The sequence below is a fragment of the Rosa rugosa genome, chromosome 5, assembly GCF_958449725.1.
Source record: "Rosa rugosa chromosome 5, drRosRugo1.1, whole genome shotgun sequence".
NCBI lineage: Eukaryota > Viridiplantae > Streptophyta > Magnoliopsida > Rosales > Rosaceae > Rosa > Rosa rugosa.
In genome coordinates this window covers 40,687,343-40,705,781 of record NC_084824.1, presented here as the reverse complement: position 1 = coordinate 40,705,781, position 18,439 = coordinate 40,687,343, and the positions used below count along the sequence as shown (strand labels likewise).

Below are 18,439 nucleotides of genomic sequence, written 5' to 3'. Positions count from 1 at the left end.
GGCAGGACATTGAGCCTAAACTTCTGATTACATTAAGCATCTAGAGAATGTCCTAAAATGATATCAAGATTTCTCTACCAAATAAATGTATTCAACCAACCACCAACTAGCAAAGAGTTCTCTATTGGCTACTCTATTTGCTTTGACATATCGGTGACATAACAGAAAGATAACTCGATTACAATGAAGCATAATTACCAAAAACACAGCTTTCCTACTATGTTGCCAGCGGAAAATAAATCCAACTACACTTAGTTTCACCTTGTCACTAGGAGGTCGCGACCATTTGATGAAGTAAGGAACTCGCCGCCTAGAGCAGACAAGACACGTTGCACACACAGTCATATAGCCCGACTAGCCCTACACAACCAATATAGGGACTTATTACCCGCATAAATTGCAATACAACTAAATCACATAAATAACTGAAAACGTAAAAGAAAAAAACAGCCAAAGCTAAAAAGGGAGCCCAAGCCCAGCCCAATTTCATTGCATTCACTACCGGCGTCGGGTAGCCGCCGCCAGCGCTCTACCAACCCCGTTGCACCAACTGGATTCTTGATTTAGCTTTAGTGGACCCGCGATAGGTGAAGGCACTAGCCCCCATCCTACCCAGATGAGATCCAAGATTACTCCCAGATCCAACCCAAAGCAAAGTACCTACCGTCCCTTTGATTCTGATCTTGCTCGACCCCAGCAACGATCCCAAACAAGCAACTTTCGGCCAACCCTGCGACAACACCCTCATCCTCCAACCCTGTTGAAGAGAATCAGACCACCACCCACCATCAACTGCGATCCCTTCAACCACTATCCTCAACCCACAACGATCCCGATCGAACCCACTGTGATTGAGAGCACCATGACCACACAACTAACCTACACTGAGACGACACTGCCCATCGGATAACCAAATCCCTAGGACGCACCGCCGGACAGAGAGGGAATGAGAGATTTGACGAAAGCCTAGAACGCAAGCAAGCACATTCTAAACAGAGAGAATTTTTTATGGTGATCCAAGTCAATAAAATTACTCGGATTTGGTAGGGATAATTGCAGGGGGTGAAAAAACATTAAAATTAAGGGAACCAATCAACAAATACAAGTCATATAGGGAAAATTTTATAATACATACCCGTATCTCATACACACATTTATAAATGTGACAACAAGTTTGTTGTCAGAGTAGTAATCATATTTTGTGTAATCTTAGTTCTAATAATAGTAATTATACCACCTACGAATTTGTTACAAGTTTTTGAACAAATTTGTTGTCAATATTGTAATTTTTGTTTAATTATATGTAAATAGTGTAAATGAATATGGTAACTTTGTTCTCAATGTTGTAATTTATTAGTTCAAATGATTGTAATTTTTGTTCAAATAGATGTAAAATGAGTGTATGATAAACATCACAGTACCATAGTTTATCTCGTCATATAGACCGATGACATTAATCTAGACCATTACGTGTATCATGATCAGTGACCATAGAATAATTTTTCCGTGTTCATGCATCAAAAATAAATTGATGGAATGATTATATTATCCAATAGAAAAGTTAAAATTAGTGCTTTTTCATGATTTTTTTGAAGAAAGCGACAATATTATTAATAAAGCATCAAAATGGGTACAATCTCGCCACAAGAAGTAAACTAGAAGGATCCGTCTCTCATGAACTATTACGACGTACGTGTTCATCTAGACAATTAACAATCCGTGTTCTGATCGATCATGACCACAATGAAATTGGTACTTCATTAAAATGAAATGGATGTGATTGAGGAACCTCCATAAACTGCTGATGCTGATCATGATGAGAAAGAAGATCTGTTTCTCCAAAGCCATTAATATTCTGTGTTCTTTGTTGGTGCATATTGTTCTCTACCGCTGCGAAACCTATTGAGTTTGCGTTCGATATCACAGATTGTCCAGAATTTGGTGTAGTAGTACCATATATACCTTCATATGGATTGTTGTGGCAATCCGAAAATCCCCATGGACAAAAGCTATCGTAGTTAAAATCGTTGTTGCTATAAATATTCTCCGATATCTGACCAGAACTCTCTACTGTCCCAAAATATCCATTAGCCTGATTCATGTAAATAGGATTCGTTACCTCAATTGATCTAATTGTCTTATCCAACTTCTGTACCTTGGACTTCAAGTATACAGATAAATCCATCCCTGAGTCCCTTGAAAACCTGCCAAATTCCTCCTGGCACACTGCAAAACCCTTGTGATGACTCTTAAACCCTCTTCCAGTATCAACTGCTCCCGTTTTCTGGATTTCCGAAAAATCGGAAAGGTTAAGCTCCAGCTTCTTGCGAATAAAGCTATGTTTATTATGAGCTTCCAAGTACTTTATCATGATAGCTTCAGCCGCGGCTGGGTTTCCTGGATTTGGCCAAACCTCGACAATGCCATTGGATCCAAACATAACCATGCAGACCTGGCCATTGCATAGGGAAGCAAGGTGTTTTGCTTTCCTCTTCAGCGTCGACCATCGATTCTTGAATATTTTTTGTCGAGTCTTCTGCGTTTTTTCTTTCCCGAGCTTAGGCAGCCTTGGCTGCTTCTCCTTTATTCTGGCCGGTGCTGAACTAGAGTTGGTCGACTTCATAGCCTTCTAAGCTAACAAGGACAAGAACGACACAATGAGATGAGTCAGAGGTTAGCTTTGTAAGCCATGGTGGGTTTATGAACTTATATAGGCCTCGATTGATGCTGTTGAGTCCTTGTTCGTTTGGAGATCTTGTAAAGATTTCTTTCCTTTTTTGGAACTAATTACCAAAAATAAAACCCAAGTTGCATTAGTTAACAACTTACCAAAAAAAAAATTGGAGCAGTTAACAAGACTACAAGAGCTGAAGAGACATGAGACATCTAATTTGCATCACCGGTTAATTCAGACATGCAGCAATTCACTGCGTTCATGCATGACCCAGCGTTCTATTTCTCCCGGCCGTGTTTTATTATGGTTATGACTTTGTGAGTGATCAAATATTTGAGACAAGCTAGTGTACTGGTGGGTATGAGATACCCTCATTTATAACTATTTGAATAAAAATTTACAAGTATTTGAACCAAAATTACAACATTGAGAACAAAAGTTACCATATTTATTTACACTATTTACATATAGTTAAACAAAAATTACAACATTGACAACGAATTTGTTCAAAAGCTTGTAAAAATGTCGTAAGAGGTGTAATTACCATTATTAGAACTAAGATTACAACATTGACAACGAATTTGTTCAAAAACTTGTAAAATGTCGTAAGATGTGTAATTACCATTATTAGAACTAAGATTACACAAAGTAGGGCTCAAATTACAACTTTGACAACAAAATTTGTTCTCACTTTTGTAAATGTGGGTATGAGATACCCACCACTACACTAGAATTCCCCAAATATTTAGTATGTTTTATGTAGTTTTTTTATTCGTACTATTGAAACCCTATTGTGAATGACAATAATATCTCTGTGTTCGTACGTTGTTTTTTGAGATGATTAACAAGCCTAAACACTTACAGGATTTTGGTGCACCACTAACTTGGAACAATTCTTAGGTTCACCCCTTGGGTGAATGAGTATATTCGCCCTCTCTTGCGATTAACGCATAATAACTTTATAATTTTCTAATCCAACCATTCATGTTGTATAACGTAATACAAAGATTAGCTCTGTAAAAATTCAATCAAATTGAAGACCTTTTAGTCATTCATTTCTATGAAATACATGGACGGTTCATCATATATAATAGTAGTAAGTGCTGTTAGAACCATCCATTTGTTGATTCAGTTAGATAATTAAACGATTTCCGATTCGATTGATTTTTTACAGAGATGATCTATGAAGGCTAAGTTAAGATATGGATCGTTAGATTATAAATTTATTAAGTAAAAGTATGTTAATCGACAATATGGGCGAATATGCTCGTTCACCCTAAGGATGAACCTAAGAATTGTCCACTAACTTGGTTATCAAGGATTGCCGACCTCAATCATGACGACGTCATCTAATTGTTGCCATCAATCAAAGAGATCAACAGAAAGTGCTTCGAATATTTCTTTCCTAATCCTAATCTACCTGAGCTAATATCAAATTTAACTGTGGGATGGTTGATTTGGAATAGACTCTGTTCATCTATTTATTTCAACTAATAAGACCGAAAACTTGAAATGTTTTAATAGGCTAGACGTAATTACGTATATAGTTAGATTCCACCTGCAATCACCCGAGTTGAACTCTAAAACAAAAGAACAAAAGACAAAATATTCCTTAGTACAATAGTCATATAGTTGAAGCATCTCATCATCTAATGATACTTAATGGTGGAATATAAAAAGATGACTGGAAATAGGGATAAAAATCATTACGATTTGTTTTGTCTATTTCTTAAAATCTTTTATCACCTTGTGGCCACAACCCCATTTCCCCCCAATTTTTTTTTTTTTTCAATTCTCTTATATTGTGCTACAAAATTATATGCTTTCCCTAAACAATTAAACAAAAATATCAAAGTCTTGAGAAGAGCTAAAAAAAACCCTTACTTTGGAATGCGCCTCATGCGCTTTGACAGGACCCGTCCCAGATTTCACTCTGAAATCCGAACTGGCCCTGCGGGACCCACCTTAAAAGAAATTCTTCCAAAAATTTGGCAGAACTTCCCCTAAAATGGACTGCCCAAACCTGTAGAAAGGAAATTTACACTTCTAAATCACTCATCCTTATTCTCTTGGAGCCACCCTGCTCCCCAAATCACAACATTGTCCAATTTCACAAATATCAGTCTCAACCCAAAAACAATATTAATCTCATACGTTATCAGAGCAATACTAATCTACTAGGTAACAAAGAAAATAGAAATAGAATGAGTACGCGGAAGCAATGCTGTTGGCTATGCCTCGACTCCATGTACGCCCGACCTCAACTAATTTTGCTTGCAAATTGGGCATTTGAAACCGAAGGGCCCAGGGGAAAAGTATATGAAAACGTTAGCGTGAGTGGACAAAAATAAATAATTGAAAAGAAAAAGGATTTTATACTTTCCCACATTTATTTCTTTAAAAACTCGATGCATACAACAATGGTAAAACATTTATCTCTTAAAATCAGGAAACTGGAAACTGGGAACTGTAAATCAAATCCGCTAAGTATCGTATCATCGGACTAGACCCCGCTAGCCCAGAAATAATATAAAAGTAGGGGAAGAAGATAGCCATACGAATAAGCCTCCCAGGCTCGGGTGATAGCCTCCCAGGCTAAAGTACTCCCATATACTCCCGTTATATACCCACACGCCACTATGTGTAGCGATTAGGATACTGGGCTTCAGCATTACTGTCACAAAGACAGTAACCAGCGCCACAAAGGCGGACGGTCTTCGGTGATCCCATCACCTCGCCACAAAGGCCGACGAATCAATGCTAGCAATGATAATAGTCACCCAAAGTATGGCAAAAGAAAATCCGAAAACCACATAAATCCATAAAGCTTCCCCAACTCTCGCAAATGAATTTCCAACGACGTGTCCCACACGCCAAGAGTATCTCAAATCAATAGCAAAAATGCGAGAAATAATAATAAATCATAATCTCCATAAATCGAAACAAAACCAATTCCAAAATCATCATCAAGGCATTCCCAATGCCAAAACCGAAAGTCGATAAATAAATAAGAAAATAACAATAAATCAACGGCGTGTCCCACACGCAAAAATATTTCTCGGGTCAATGATTAATAAGCAAGGAAGTTCAATAATGAACTAATATTCCACTTTAAAATAAATACCATGGAAAATACTTTGTTGAAAAACAACATAAATCATAATTTCGAATCCGGGCATAACAAAATTAATATCCGAAAATCACAACCGGAATAATTTATAATCACTTCATGAAACTCATCAATGAAAGTAATTCCTCGAGATAAATCGAAATCAAAATCCGAAAACAATTATATGCTCAAAATGTAATATGATAAATAACTAGAGCATTACTTTAAGAAATAAATGCATGCATCATTATTTAAAAACAAAAGTCCACTCACAGTACTATTTAGGCGATCACGCGTACGAGTTCCTTCGTCGAGCAATAGCTCGGTACGACGCCCTGTACATAAATATAATTCGTGAATAACTATTCTATTTAAATACGATTCTCAAAATCGAATCCTCATAAATCATCTCTCCAATTCTTCTCGGATTCAACCCACATTCTATCACTGATGCCAATTCGTTAATTTAAAGGTTCCAAGGCAGGACCGAGAGATATCCGGCGGTCGGATTCTCATAAATCGATAACCGAAATTCTGAATTTCCAGGAATTTATAATCGATTCAAAACTTCCCTAATCTTCACAAAACTTCATATATAAGATCCACAACATTTATAGGATTTAATTGGGCTAAAACAGAAATTAAAAACCTACTCTACTCGTCTCCACGCGCCACCAACAGTGGCAGCGCGTGGGCCCCACGAGCCGGTGGCCACCACCTCCGATGACCACCAAAAATTGGCAGCACCACCTATTCAACAGACCCAACATTTTTCACAACTACAAGAAATTCCAATTTTACCTTTAAGTGCTCGAGATTGGCCGGTGAAGAAAACCCAGAAATTCCAAGAACCCTAGGATCGAGTTTTGATCGATTCTCCCTCTACACTGCAAATCGTGGCTCAAGGCTAGGGGCAAAATGATCCTTGGCAAAAACCGCACCTTCGACCGTGGTTTGGTGGCCAGAAACGGCCGGAATCGGAAGAATTGCCTGAAAACCCCAATCTGCTACAGTTTTCTTCAAGCCGTCGATTCCCACTTTTCCGGCCAAATCGCCGTGACCCGCTGCTGCTAGCGTGTAGAGGAGAATGAGGCGCGCCGGTGATGACCATGGCTCGTCCCCAGGTGGCCGGACGGCGGCGAATCGAAAGGAAGAAGGAGAGAGTCCGACGCGGGGGAAGAAGAAAGAGGAAGAGAGAGAAATCGGGGTAGGGGGGGTAGGTTTCCCGAAATGGAAACTTACCCTGGTAACTCGGCTATTTATAGAAAGTTACCGTGAACAGTATCATGAACAGTAACTTTAATCTTTCGCTTATAACTTTCGCATACGAACTCCGATTTTTACGTACCACATATGCACGCGCTCGATTTTACGTCTTGTACAACTTTCATGAAGGAAACTTTCTCAAATTTTGACCCGAACAAAAGTCAACAATTTAGAGCCACTAAAAGTATTAAAACAAAGTAAATGTGAAAGTAATTCCTGTTTACCATCTAAAAAACTAGTAGACCGATAAATTGAGGTACGGGACGTAACACGCTTACCTAGACTTGCTTCGAGTTGTCATTCTTTGCCCTCGTCTAGCGGCCCTCCACGTCGGCATTGATCTTTGACTTCCTCGACGCGTGTCTTTTGTTAGATCAAATGAGCACAACCTCCTAATGGTATGATGAAACTTAGTGTCAGCAAATTTAGTACTGATCGACAATATAGTGGGAAAACAAATTTAATTGTCTTATCATGTCAGTTTAGCGTTATATTTCATGTATACCACCATTATTGTGAAGCAAATAAAGCAGTCAATGTTGCACTCTTTGTGGAGGGCCCTGCTATTATTCGGAAACTATCTCTATGCTCTATGTAATATGGGTCGGGGTTTAGGTTTCATGTCCCAAACCCCCCCCCCCCCTTCCGTTCCCCATCCGATGTATTCAACAGTTTCATTAATCATGATCTGAGGGCAGCCGCACTAGCCCTTATGTATTGTAAAAAAAAACACTTAAACAATTATACATAAATATTTTTCAAAAAACACTAGTTTAGAATTTCACTAAACTAATATAATTTCAATGAGTATGTCATGTAGTAATTACTAATAAGAATGGACTCCCATTCTTCATATAATTTCATTTTGTGTCTGAGACCAAAAGTCCTTTTTAGAACTATATATCAATATTTCAAATCGGAAAAACTCATGGGTTTCAACTTAAATGATATAAATAAAAAAAATAAAAAAGAGAAAGATAGAGAAGTAGTCAAGTAGATGATGGAAAACAGATTTTGTAGAGGAAACTTACATGTGTTGGACAATGCATGTCCCTAAGTTTGCAAAGCAACTCATGGATGATGCTATATCTGAAGAATATTGTGACTGATCTGATCTAGCTGATATGTAGCTGTTAGCCTGCTAGGGACTTCATCCATTATGAGCTGTTTAATTTGGTTCATCATATTTTGATTCTGAAAGAGTAATATATTGTTTTGATTGAAAATGCAGCATTACATTGACCAGAATGACCAGAAGGATCATGAGGCTCCTGTGAAGAAATATGAGGTCTTGGCTGGTTCAAGTGCTCAACTGCTATTTGTTTAGATTCCGTACCCTAGACTGCTGGGTTTTTCCTTTTTTTTTCTTCTTTCCTTGCTACAGATGATGATGAATAATTAGCCAATGAGTTGGTCATAAGCTAGCGAGTTTGTTATCTAGATCTACGATGGTGTTTACTTTTAGCCTAGTTGGCTCATGCATTCTATTGTTCGTCATTTTCATGATTCCGGGTTCTTGGTTCTATATCCCCTAATGTATTACATTATCTTTAATTGTAAAAAAAAGTGTAAAGGAACGGCCTGCCCGCTTGATTGAATTCCAACCCTTTCAAATAAAGTTGTTTTTTCAGTTCACTACAAGAAGAAACAGGTGCAACATACATTGCAAGTTGTATTTGAACTGATAAATTTGATGTCAACTTTTGGTGGGTTGCTTCGGCAGTTTGTCACCGCCTCTTGTTCTTTATTAGCTTAACTGAACTAATTACTTTTGGGGTTAAGCTACATCTCTATGAGGATCGAGCTATATATTTCTCCATTAGGGTTTAGGAGGATCGAGCTATGTCTTTCTGCATCGGAAAACGATGACAGAGTTCGCAAAATTTATTATTATTTTATTAATAGGAGGAAAACGATGACAGTGATCGCGAAATATATCACCATCTTTCTAAAAGGAGGAAAACAATGTTCACCCTTGAATTATTTTGTACAACTTATATCGTGATAACGACATCATACCATAACCAACATTATTACTCATAGAAACTCAAAAGAAGCATACATTTTAAAGTCCTAAAAAAGTCCTAAATATATTATTATCTTTTTGAAAGGAGAAAAACGAAGTTCACCCTTGAATTATCTTGGACAACTTATATCATGACAAGTACGTCATACCATAACCAACATCATTAGACTCATAGAAACTCAAAAGAAGCATACATATTAAAGTCCTAACAATTCAACAACCATAAATTATTCAGGCTTTGAAAGTGATCAAGAAAACTATAAATTTTCTTCAAAATACTGAATAATCATCATCAAAATTGTAGAACCATAAACAGAAAGGAGATTGTGATGGTGAAATGGGAATCTTTTTGCTGGGGACCTGGGGTTTTTCTATTTGAACCCAGTAAATCTCTAAGAGCATCTTTAGCAAACTCTCTATTTTGCCTCCTTAACTATTTTAGAGAGCATGTTTAGCAGCTGCACAAGACTCCTAAGAGCATCTTTAGCAATGCTAGCCATTTTTGTGTTAAGTTTTAGCCAAAATAGCTAAAAAGTCATTTTAGCTAGTCACTATAGAAATATGTCTGCATCAATGCTCTCTATTTTTTTTTTATCGGAAAGTTAGGTTAGTAACTCACACACCCATGCAGTGGTATCCCAACACCTGCACCGTCATTGCGGCGAAAGCCAGACTAATCCACTGCACCGCAGACGCACGAACCCAGAGAGTCACTTAGGAGTCTGGTGCAGCTGCTAAAATAGATAAAAAGTTAAACATGCTCTCTAAAATAGCTAAAGAGCCAAAATAGAGAGCCTGCTAAAGATGCTCTAAGTGGCTCTCTATTATAACTTTTAGTTATCTCGCTTCTAAATATAGAGAGCGAGATAAGACTCTCTATAATTTAAAACATTTTTTTCGAGTTATTTTATGTAATTTATAAATATATTTAAACTATTTAATCTTAAGTTAAAAATAATATAGACTTAAAATTAGCTAAAATAGAGAGCACAGATACAGACGTATTTCTAAAATGACTTTTTAGCTACTTTGGCTAAAATTTGACTCAAAAATAGCTAACATTGCTAAAAATGATCTAAGTATACCCGGCCTTTATAATATATTTTTTATTTTCAATCTTTGCCCTTAATCATACTCAACATTGTATCGCAATCGCTATGATGGTTGTCTCTCCAACTACTCTCCATGCCTAATTATACTTTGTCTTCCCTTTTCCTTCCAAATCTTACTGCCAGTTGGGTTTTCATATTAGCAACTCATTGTGGAGATGGGTCTCTAGTCTCAGAAGGTTCTTCTACATGCACAGAAGATTCAAACAAATTACAATGAGTTTGGAGTCCAAAGTCTTGGGTCCAAATGCTTCTAGTTCTATATTTTTTTTTTAAAAAACATTGTCTTTGAAGGTAAGTTGGAATCATCCTCTTTTTGGGGTCTCAAGGACAATATAACATATACATGTTAACCATTTATATCAGTTTCATTTAAATTGCATATAAAGATTGGGTGGAAATATACCATCTTCTTACTTGTTTATGGAACATAGTTGGAGATGGGGGACTGTAAAGATGGTCGACTGTGGAAAAAGTAGGAGGGGGAGAGTGTGGGGCTGGATTTGAGTTTTCCATTTAGCGATTTAAAACAGGGTAAGTTGGGAAGAAGAGGGATACATTTTTAAATGTTGGGTATACTTATAACTCTACTGAGTGTATGGGTTCAAATAGGAATACCCTTTTCGCTGGCAACAATTATGTTTGCAGCTTCTGATATTTAAAAACTTTTTGGGCAATTTTTTTCCAACTGAAGGATATGGAAGAAAAAGATTTGAATAATTGAACACAAGCGCTTCCGGTGTTTATCTTCTGTAGCACCTCCAAGAGGAAGTCATCACTTTTAAGTCCTTCCAAAATTCCCAAATGTATATTTATAATTTTGCCGAATATCTACTTTATTACCAAACATCAAAGCCTTCTCGGAAGCAGTCTCAAACAGAACCTAAATAGCATTTGGGGGTTGTGGCTACAAGCAAGGATGATGCATCAGTTGCATGTACTAATAACTGGAATTTCGAATGACCGGAGTGCTTTGTGCATCACAGACCTTAACAGGTTCAAGGTTTGATAATGAATCCAATATCCTGAATACTAGGATACAGATCTAGTGATTCAGTCTGAGTATGTGATCCGCATCTGATCCTATCTTTATACGAGCTTTATAAATATAATACGGAGATAAAAATAACATGTTATAAGTGTACCCTCAGACTCATCCATTTTATCAAATTGCTCATCAATAGTGTTCAACATTTATAGAATGAAAACCAGGATGATCTGTAATTAACTCTTAATGAGAATGGAAACAACAATGAAAATGGTAGAGTGAAGTAATAATGAGAAATTAAATGGGTGGAATCTCTGTTGAAAGATATGTTAAAAGAAAAACCAAGCAAAAGCAAACTAGGGGAACAGACCAACTACAAGAAAACAAGAAATGTTAACAGAGAATAGAAGAGTAGAGACCTAAGTATATAAGATGAACCAATGAAGGCATTAAGAGTAACATTAACTATCAAAACCAAACTGCTCAGAAGAGATGCTCATGCATTTCAAGTAGCACATTACATGTAAAATGTTCATGATGAAATTAATGCAGTCAAATTTGGAAATAAATGTAAAACAGTCGAGATTCCTAGCTTCCATATCACTACTCCTAGCTTCCATATCACTAATTGGCAAAAGGCAACTCTTAAATTTCATGGTTTTGAGACCAGAACTTTGAAACTTTTGAGCTTATCCACCTTGCAACAAATAGAGCATGAAACCATTGTTGATGGTCTAAGCCAAAACATTATCAATATAGAGAGTTGTAACTTATCTGCTGAACAGAAATGGGGCAAAAAAAATTACTAATACAAACATATTAATGAATGAAGAAGAAATTGAATTCTAATAAGAATTGAATTCTGACATTCTTATAATAAGAATGGGCAAATGGGGATGATGATAAATGATGATGGACTATGTAAAAGGTGTTGGGAGCTCTGAAGACTTACTTCTGAATAAACCCTGAATAGGCTTAGACTGAAAAAACTTCTTAGAAATTTACAGCAATAACCTTGTAGAGTCAATGCCAAAGCTTCATGCAGAACCCACTTGGCACAACAAAAGACTTCTTGCTTGAAATGCTTTCTGACAAGGTGTCAACAAGTTGTTCTTCACCAGGAGCTAGAACTTTGATAAGGTATTTACAAACACCATAACAACCATTACCTCTTGTGGGTTGCTCTTAAGCTACACCAAATCAATAATTTCGGCCTGAAGTTTGTTTGATATGTCCCTTGGACCCTCATAAAACTCGACAATAACCTTACGAAGATGGTCAATGCCAAAGTTTCATGCAGAACCCACTTGGCACAACAGATGACTTCTTGCTTGAAATGCTTTCTGCAAAGGTGTCTATAAGTTGCCCTGCAAGAGATGCTGGATCTTCAATAAAGGTATCCACAAACACCTTCACAATCCTTACCTCCTGTGGGGTTGCTCTCAAGCTATACCAAGTCAGAAATTTTTGTCTAAAGTTCTGCTCGATATGTCCCTCACATTCTAACCATCTGATAACCTTCACATAATACTCGAAATCCCTATCCGAAACACCATTTGCCACACACTTCTCGTCTTGCCTTTCCCCACTTCTCTTCTTTGACGTACTGCCATCTTGGGGTTCCTCCCCTTTCCCAGCCCCATTTTTCAAATCCTTGCAGCTGGAATTGGATCTTTCGTTCCTTCCTAACCCATCTTTAAGTGTTTCCAATTTGCATGGAGTGATGGGCAAGCAAGCTTCTGAGCTATTAACAAAGGGCACACATTCCATTCCAGTTCGAACAGGGGAATTGGACCCATTACCAGTACTGATGTCTTCAATAATTTGACATTCGGGTGATTGCTTGCACTCAGGTTTTAGGACGTCGAAATTGGATATGGAGGCCGCATGTTCCTCATCCAGCAAAGAAACTGTATTGGCTTCTGTAGGTCCTCTGCCGATGCTATTGCAGGTGATAGCACCATTTGACAAATTAGCAGAGGTAGACTTTTCAGTGTCCTCGCATTGATTACGGTAAGTGTCTGCTCGGTTATCAGCTTGATCACTATAGGGAGTAATGTTATTAGTTTCATCTTCCACTGAAGATGGATTAGAAAGGCCACTATAGTTGGTAGCTGGGCTTTGACTTCGCTCTGTGACTGAACAATTTGGAACTTCATCCCCAGCAGTACTTGTGGAGATCCGAACTTCACACATGCCCAGATGTCTTGAACCATCAAATGAAGTGACTTTAAAGCAGTATTCTGTAGCTGGAATTAGTCCTGGGACAATAAACTTTGTCTTTGGTGGTAACAATGTGCATGTTGGCTCTGCTGGATAACTCATATCTTGAGCCTTACGATGCCATAACCTGTAACCAACCAAGCTTTCGGGGGTAGGATCTACAGAACCCAAAATCACGTTGAGGGATGTAGCATGGATGTCCTCAAATCTGATCATATCTGGATCAATCAAATCTAAATCTGAAAATTTTAAAAGATGTACAATCAACACAAGCACCGTTGGTTCCTTTGATACACAAATGTCTGAAGAAAGCAATAAATATAATATCTCCAATAACCTCATGGATTTTCCATGATTCAATTAGTAAGGAAGAATGAGCGCAACAATATAAAAGAAAAGATGAAAACCAAGTAACTGTGGGACCAAATAGCTGAAGAGATCATAGGAAATAATTACTTAACTCAATCACATCAAATTAAAGTTTCTTGCACAGGGCCACCAGCAAACAGATTTTGTAACTAGGTTCATCAGCAAATTTTGGTGTACAATTAAATCCAATGACTGGTGATGGTTTGACAGTTATGCAAATTTGGATTACCTTGTATTTCAGGCTTGGGCAATGGATGGAACGTTGCATTGGAAACTAATGAATCAAGGGAGTCCACAGCAAATGCACAAAGTCTCTGAACCTCTGGTCCAGAAGAAAGCCTATTAACAATACCACGACCCATCTTATTGGGTAAGCCAGTTAACAGACCCACTTCAGCTTCAAGCTTCTTCACAGCTTCATCTACAATCTCGTGAAGCTTTTGATACTTCACAGTTCCTTTGAGAAACTTATGACTCAAGGACACACGATAGCAGAGTATGTCCACCCGTCTGGTATCCTTTGCTATCACTAGTTGTTTTCGCCAGGATCTGCATACATGTAAGAGTACATAACTGAATCAGATTGATGTATTGGAGGAAAATCTCACAAAAATAGTGTTCTTTCTTCTGCTTTTTTTTTTTTTTTTTGGGAGGGGGTGGGGGTGGTTAAAGAAAAATTCTTTTGTTAAAAGGATGAATAAATTACATCACAGGGGACCAGATGTCCACTGAATTTGCTCTCTCTCTCTCTCTCTCAATTCCTATGTTACGAACAAGTCGAATGCCAAAACTGCAGCAAATATTCACCCCAAACACATTATTCTCTAGTAACAGACTCCTAACACATGTCTGCAACTGATCAACTCAACAATCCACAGCTTCTGGCTAGTTGAACAGACATTATGACAAACAGAGGAGCTTTTAAAGGCAAAATGTCAACTGCTCTCATGCTGTTAAATTGGGACATGAAGTAAGCTTCTGTAGAGACTTTAGAAATACATATCAATTCCATCAACTTATAGATAGCAGGTAGTTATGATAGCACATTGATCTACTACGAAAAAATATTACAAACTCAGTAAGAACATAGCCAGATAGTGCATGTCAACCTCATTGTAACCGAGAAAGAGCTCCAAAACAATAATGCTTATTATAAAATAAAAACCAACTAAATCAAAAGGTTATTTTAAAAATAAAAGAATAAAAAAATATAAATAACAAATACAACTTTTGCAGTCCTTGTCTAGCGTCAACTTAATTGAAAGCAGTGAAGTCAGTGACAAAGCAATACCTAAGAGGTGAATTTATATTTCTATTAGCTTCAAGTTAATTTCACCTTATTTGAAAAACAGAATTAAAACACTTTATTCTAAAAAGGAACAGAATAGAACACATGTATGTTAAAAACACAGGCAATGTTTGGAGACACTCCCAGAGAAAAATAATAAAAATAATGATGATGATAATAATAACTTCGCTATTCTAATAAAAGTTTAGCGGTGCTTTTGAGAAGGAGAGGTGGAAGCACCCCCAGGAAATCCATCCCAGCACGTGTTGTTCATGTGGTCCAATGTGACGAACTCCCAAAATAGAGATCACCAGAGATAGTTTTGCTGATTTTAATTGAAGAAAGACTAACACTACCTGACAACTAATTAAAAGAGAAACAAAAAGCCTGCTCAAATACTTCTTCCGCAACATTGCCTATATGTCATTGACTAAGAGAAGTCACCGGGCTAAGGTAGTTGCACAAAAGATGATGGATAGTCTCCTATGCTAGCTTAGTTTCCACATGAGAGTGAAATAAGAATGGTATGGCACAACAATAAAACAAATTACTTCAGCTTTTAGGTGAGACTGTTAATGTTAATTATCCAACACTCATACAACCACTATATGAAAACAAAGTTGATCTACAAAGCTATTATCCATCTCTAATCTCTAGTCTTAAGCTACTTTAGTCAAAGTTGATATAGAAACTTTATAAAAATAAATATAAAATAGTCAACTCTAATAAAAGAATATATGTGGTCTTGTAAACTTTACTCAAAAAGATATAAAAACTTCAAAAAAATAAAATAAAATAAAATAAAATTCTTGAGGAGTTGGGAAAAACTAAAGTATAATGAAAGTGTTCCCAGTTATACACAGTTATCAGTAAAACTTGAACCAATATAACGAAATAAAGTAAAAATGGAGTTGCTAAAAGGAATATTTACCCGAGCAAATCATTCACTTTACCACAAGACACACAATAAAAGCTCCCATCAAGTCCCATGCATTGTCCCTCTTTTCCAATACCAGAACTTTCATGTTTAAAAGCACAATCAAGGTGGCACGACATGCCACATGATTTAACCTGGAATGGAGGATCCGAGCTGCAAACCAACCATAGGCTAGGATCCTTGTTATCATCATACTGATAACATATGCAACACGAACACCTCTTGCAAAATGCATCTTCTCGATTTAAGGAAGCTCTGCAAGCTGAGTTTTTGCAGAATATAGTATTCGCTAATTCGCAACCACTACTATTGATGGGAGAATTGTTTTCTGGAACAGATAGTCGAGATGGATTCTCAGTTTTCCTCTGCCTTTTGGTAATTCTTTGGCCAGATGCAGAGGATGACTGTGGTTTAACGTCAGCTACAACATCACCTCCTCCTGATTTGTTTTCAGCCACAACTTTCAGAAGGTGCTCTATTATTTTCACTTTTGTCAAGCCAGTATATTTCCTTTCTTTCCCCATCTCTACACATAGAATTTGTAAAATCTCCTGACGACTCCATGCCTGTAGCACTTCAGAAGCACCCTGTGACCATTTTGATATTTCATAGACAAGTTTTCTCTTTTTGTCTATACTTAGGTTACTGCAATTTGACAGATCCTGTGCAAGTCCTAGTGCCAAAGAGAAGATTACGTATATCAGTATAGAAGGTGAAAGATGCTTCAATGCAAAAGATTTAGAATTCCAAAATTATTCTCAATTAGGGATGTAGACACTTCTTTGACTGCATAGTCCATATGGCATAGCAACTACAAAAGAACACAAACATGAAAAGAACGATAGCAAATTCCTATTCAACTAACATGTCCCCGTATAAACGGTCTACTAATCCCACTACCTCCGACTGAGACTACAAACACTTTGTTGTCGAACTCACTTAGTATTGAAAGCAAACGACAAGAAATAGTAACAAATAAACAAGAATGGTTGACTTGCAATTTTAAGACAGCCCAACTAGACCACAAAGAATAAAGATTGTATGGGACGGCAACAGATAATTGGGCAAGCTGCGATGAAGCTCACAATAAACACAAAGTCAGTTGACTTTCTGGATCCCCATGGCTCTACATTTTCTTGCGCACTTCTCCTTCTCCACATGAGTCGGCATACTCTTCAAATCAACCCATTTAAAAAAAAACAACTAAAAGCTTACTATTCTTAATTAGTGCAGAGAGACAGCATTTGCAGTGAAAATGACACCACTCCATTACAGCATGAAACCAAATGCAGCTCAACATATCATAAATCTATACCTTCACAATCAAGCCACGTATTGCCCAACATCATATTACCATCACAGGGAAGGTAATCGAAGTTCGAAAACTAAGCAACAATCTTTAAAAAAATAATACAAAGACGCAGTTACCATCAAAAATCCATCCAACCCAGTAAAACCCAGAATCCTGATTCAAAAAAGGAACAAACTTTCCGTGCAAATCCGGCAAACCAATTCAACCCAATAATCAGAATCTAAGATGAATCAAAACCCAGAAAAAAGTCTGAGCATATTCTTACCTTGAGTAGAAGAATCCGAGGCCATAGTGTATGAATAAACAAGCAGAGAAGGCTGTCCACATTACCCACCAAGTCCCCCAAACTTTGTAACCCTGCAAAAAACCCCAAAAGGGAATGATGACGTTGATGATTAAGAGAGAGAGAGAGTAGTGATAAAAGAGGGAATAGAATAAACAAGCAAACCAACAAGAAACGAAATTGAGGGCCTGGAATTGTACCACAAAAGTTACCTAAGAATCCATGAGTTCTCTCTTATTCTCCTCTTTTTACTTTCAGTTGTGAAAGGAGATTCCACGAGGGTGGTTCTGCTTCTCCATTCTTCTTCTTCCTCGAATGGTTAGAGAGAGAGAGAGAGAGAGAGAGAGAGAGAGAGAGAGAGAGGAAGCTTTTGTGAGATGGAGAAAGAATTAAAGTATGGAAATATAAGATAGACTGATAGAGGGAAAGAAAGAGAAAGAGAGAGGGCAGAGGGCAGAGGGGTATGACTAGTATGCATCAAATCAAGAGCTACGACAAACAGCGAAAGCGGCTGCATGTCATCTCCCATCTACTTTTTCACTCACTCACTTATGGACCCAACCGTTTTTTTTTTTTTGATTAAATATTGTTTACTCTCTATCGTTTCAGTTCATGACATTCGAATTTCACCTAAAAAGTCCCTGAACTCTCAATTTCCTCTCAATTGGTCTCTGTCGTCAAAATTTTCTGTTAAAGTTGCTGAAAATGTCTATTATGCCCTCACTTACTCTTTTTTTTTAATTTATTTTTTTCCTCTCTTTTATTTCTTTTTTTCATTTCACCTTTGAAGGTCTGTGGATTGGAACCATCTTGATGAGGAGATGAAAAGAAGGAGGCGAGAGAGCCGGAAGAAGA

The 18,439-nt window shown here is 37.3% G+C and overlaps 1 protein-coding gene across 2 annotated transcripts; it reads right to left on the bottom strand.

Annotated features, from left to right (window-relative positions):
• Positions 1 to 11,628: 11,628 nt before the first annotated feature.
• On the bottom strand, positions 11,629 to 18,011 carry LOC133708828 (VIN3-like protein 2). 2 transcript variants are annotated; one of them, XM_062134361.1, is made up of 5 exons: positions 17,785 to 18,011; positions 17,567 to 17,658; positions 15,984 to 16,662; positions 13,994 to 14,313; positions 11,629 to 13,634 (listed from the first exon to the last, which is right to left on the bottom strand). In XM_062134361.1, exons 2-5 carry the CDS (start codon positions 17,589 to 17,591, stop codon positions 12,451 to 12,453), a joined length of 2,208 nt encoding a protein of 735 aa, XP_061990345.1. In that variant the 5' UTR covers positions 17,592 to 17,658; positions 17,785 to 18,011; the 3' UTR covers positions 11,629 to 12,450. The 2 variants fall into 2 exon arrangements, with proteins under 2 accessions (XP_061990345.1, XP_061990344.1); XM_062134360.1 differs by having other exon boundaries at positions 17,797 to 18,010.
• Positions 18,012 to 18,439: the final 428 nt, after the last annotated feature.

Coding starts and splice junctions, on each gene's coding strand:
- LOC133708828 (XM_062134361.1), bottom strand. CDS start 17,591: ATGGCCTCGGATTCTTCTACTCAAG. Junction 14,314..15,983: donor AAAGTGAATGATTTGCTCGG/GTAAATATTCCT, acceptor ACATGTATGCAG/ATCCTGGCGAAAACAACTAG. Junction 13,635..13,993: donor GCCCAAGCCTGAAATACAAG/GTAATCCAAATT, acceptor TAAAATTTTCAG/ATTTAGATTTGATTGATCCA.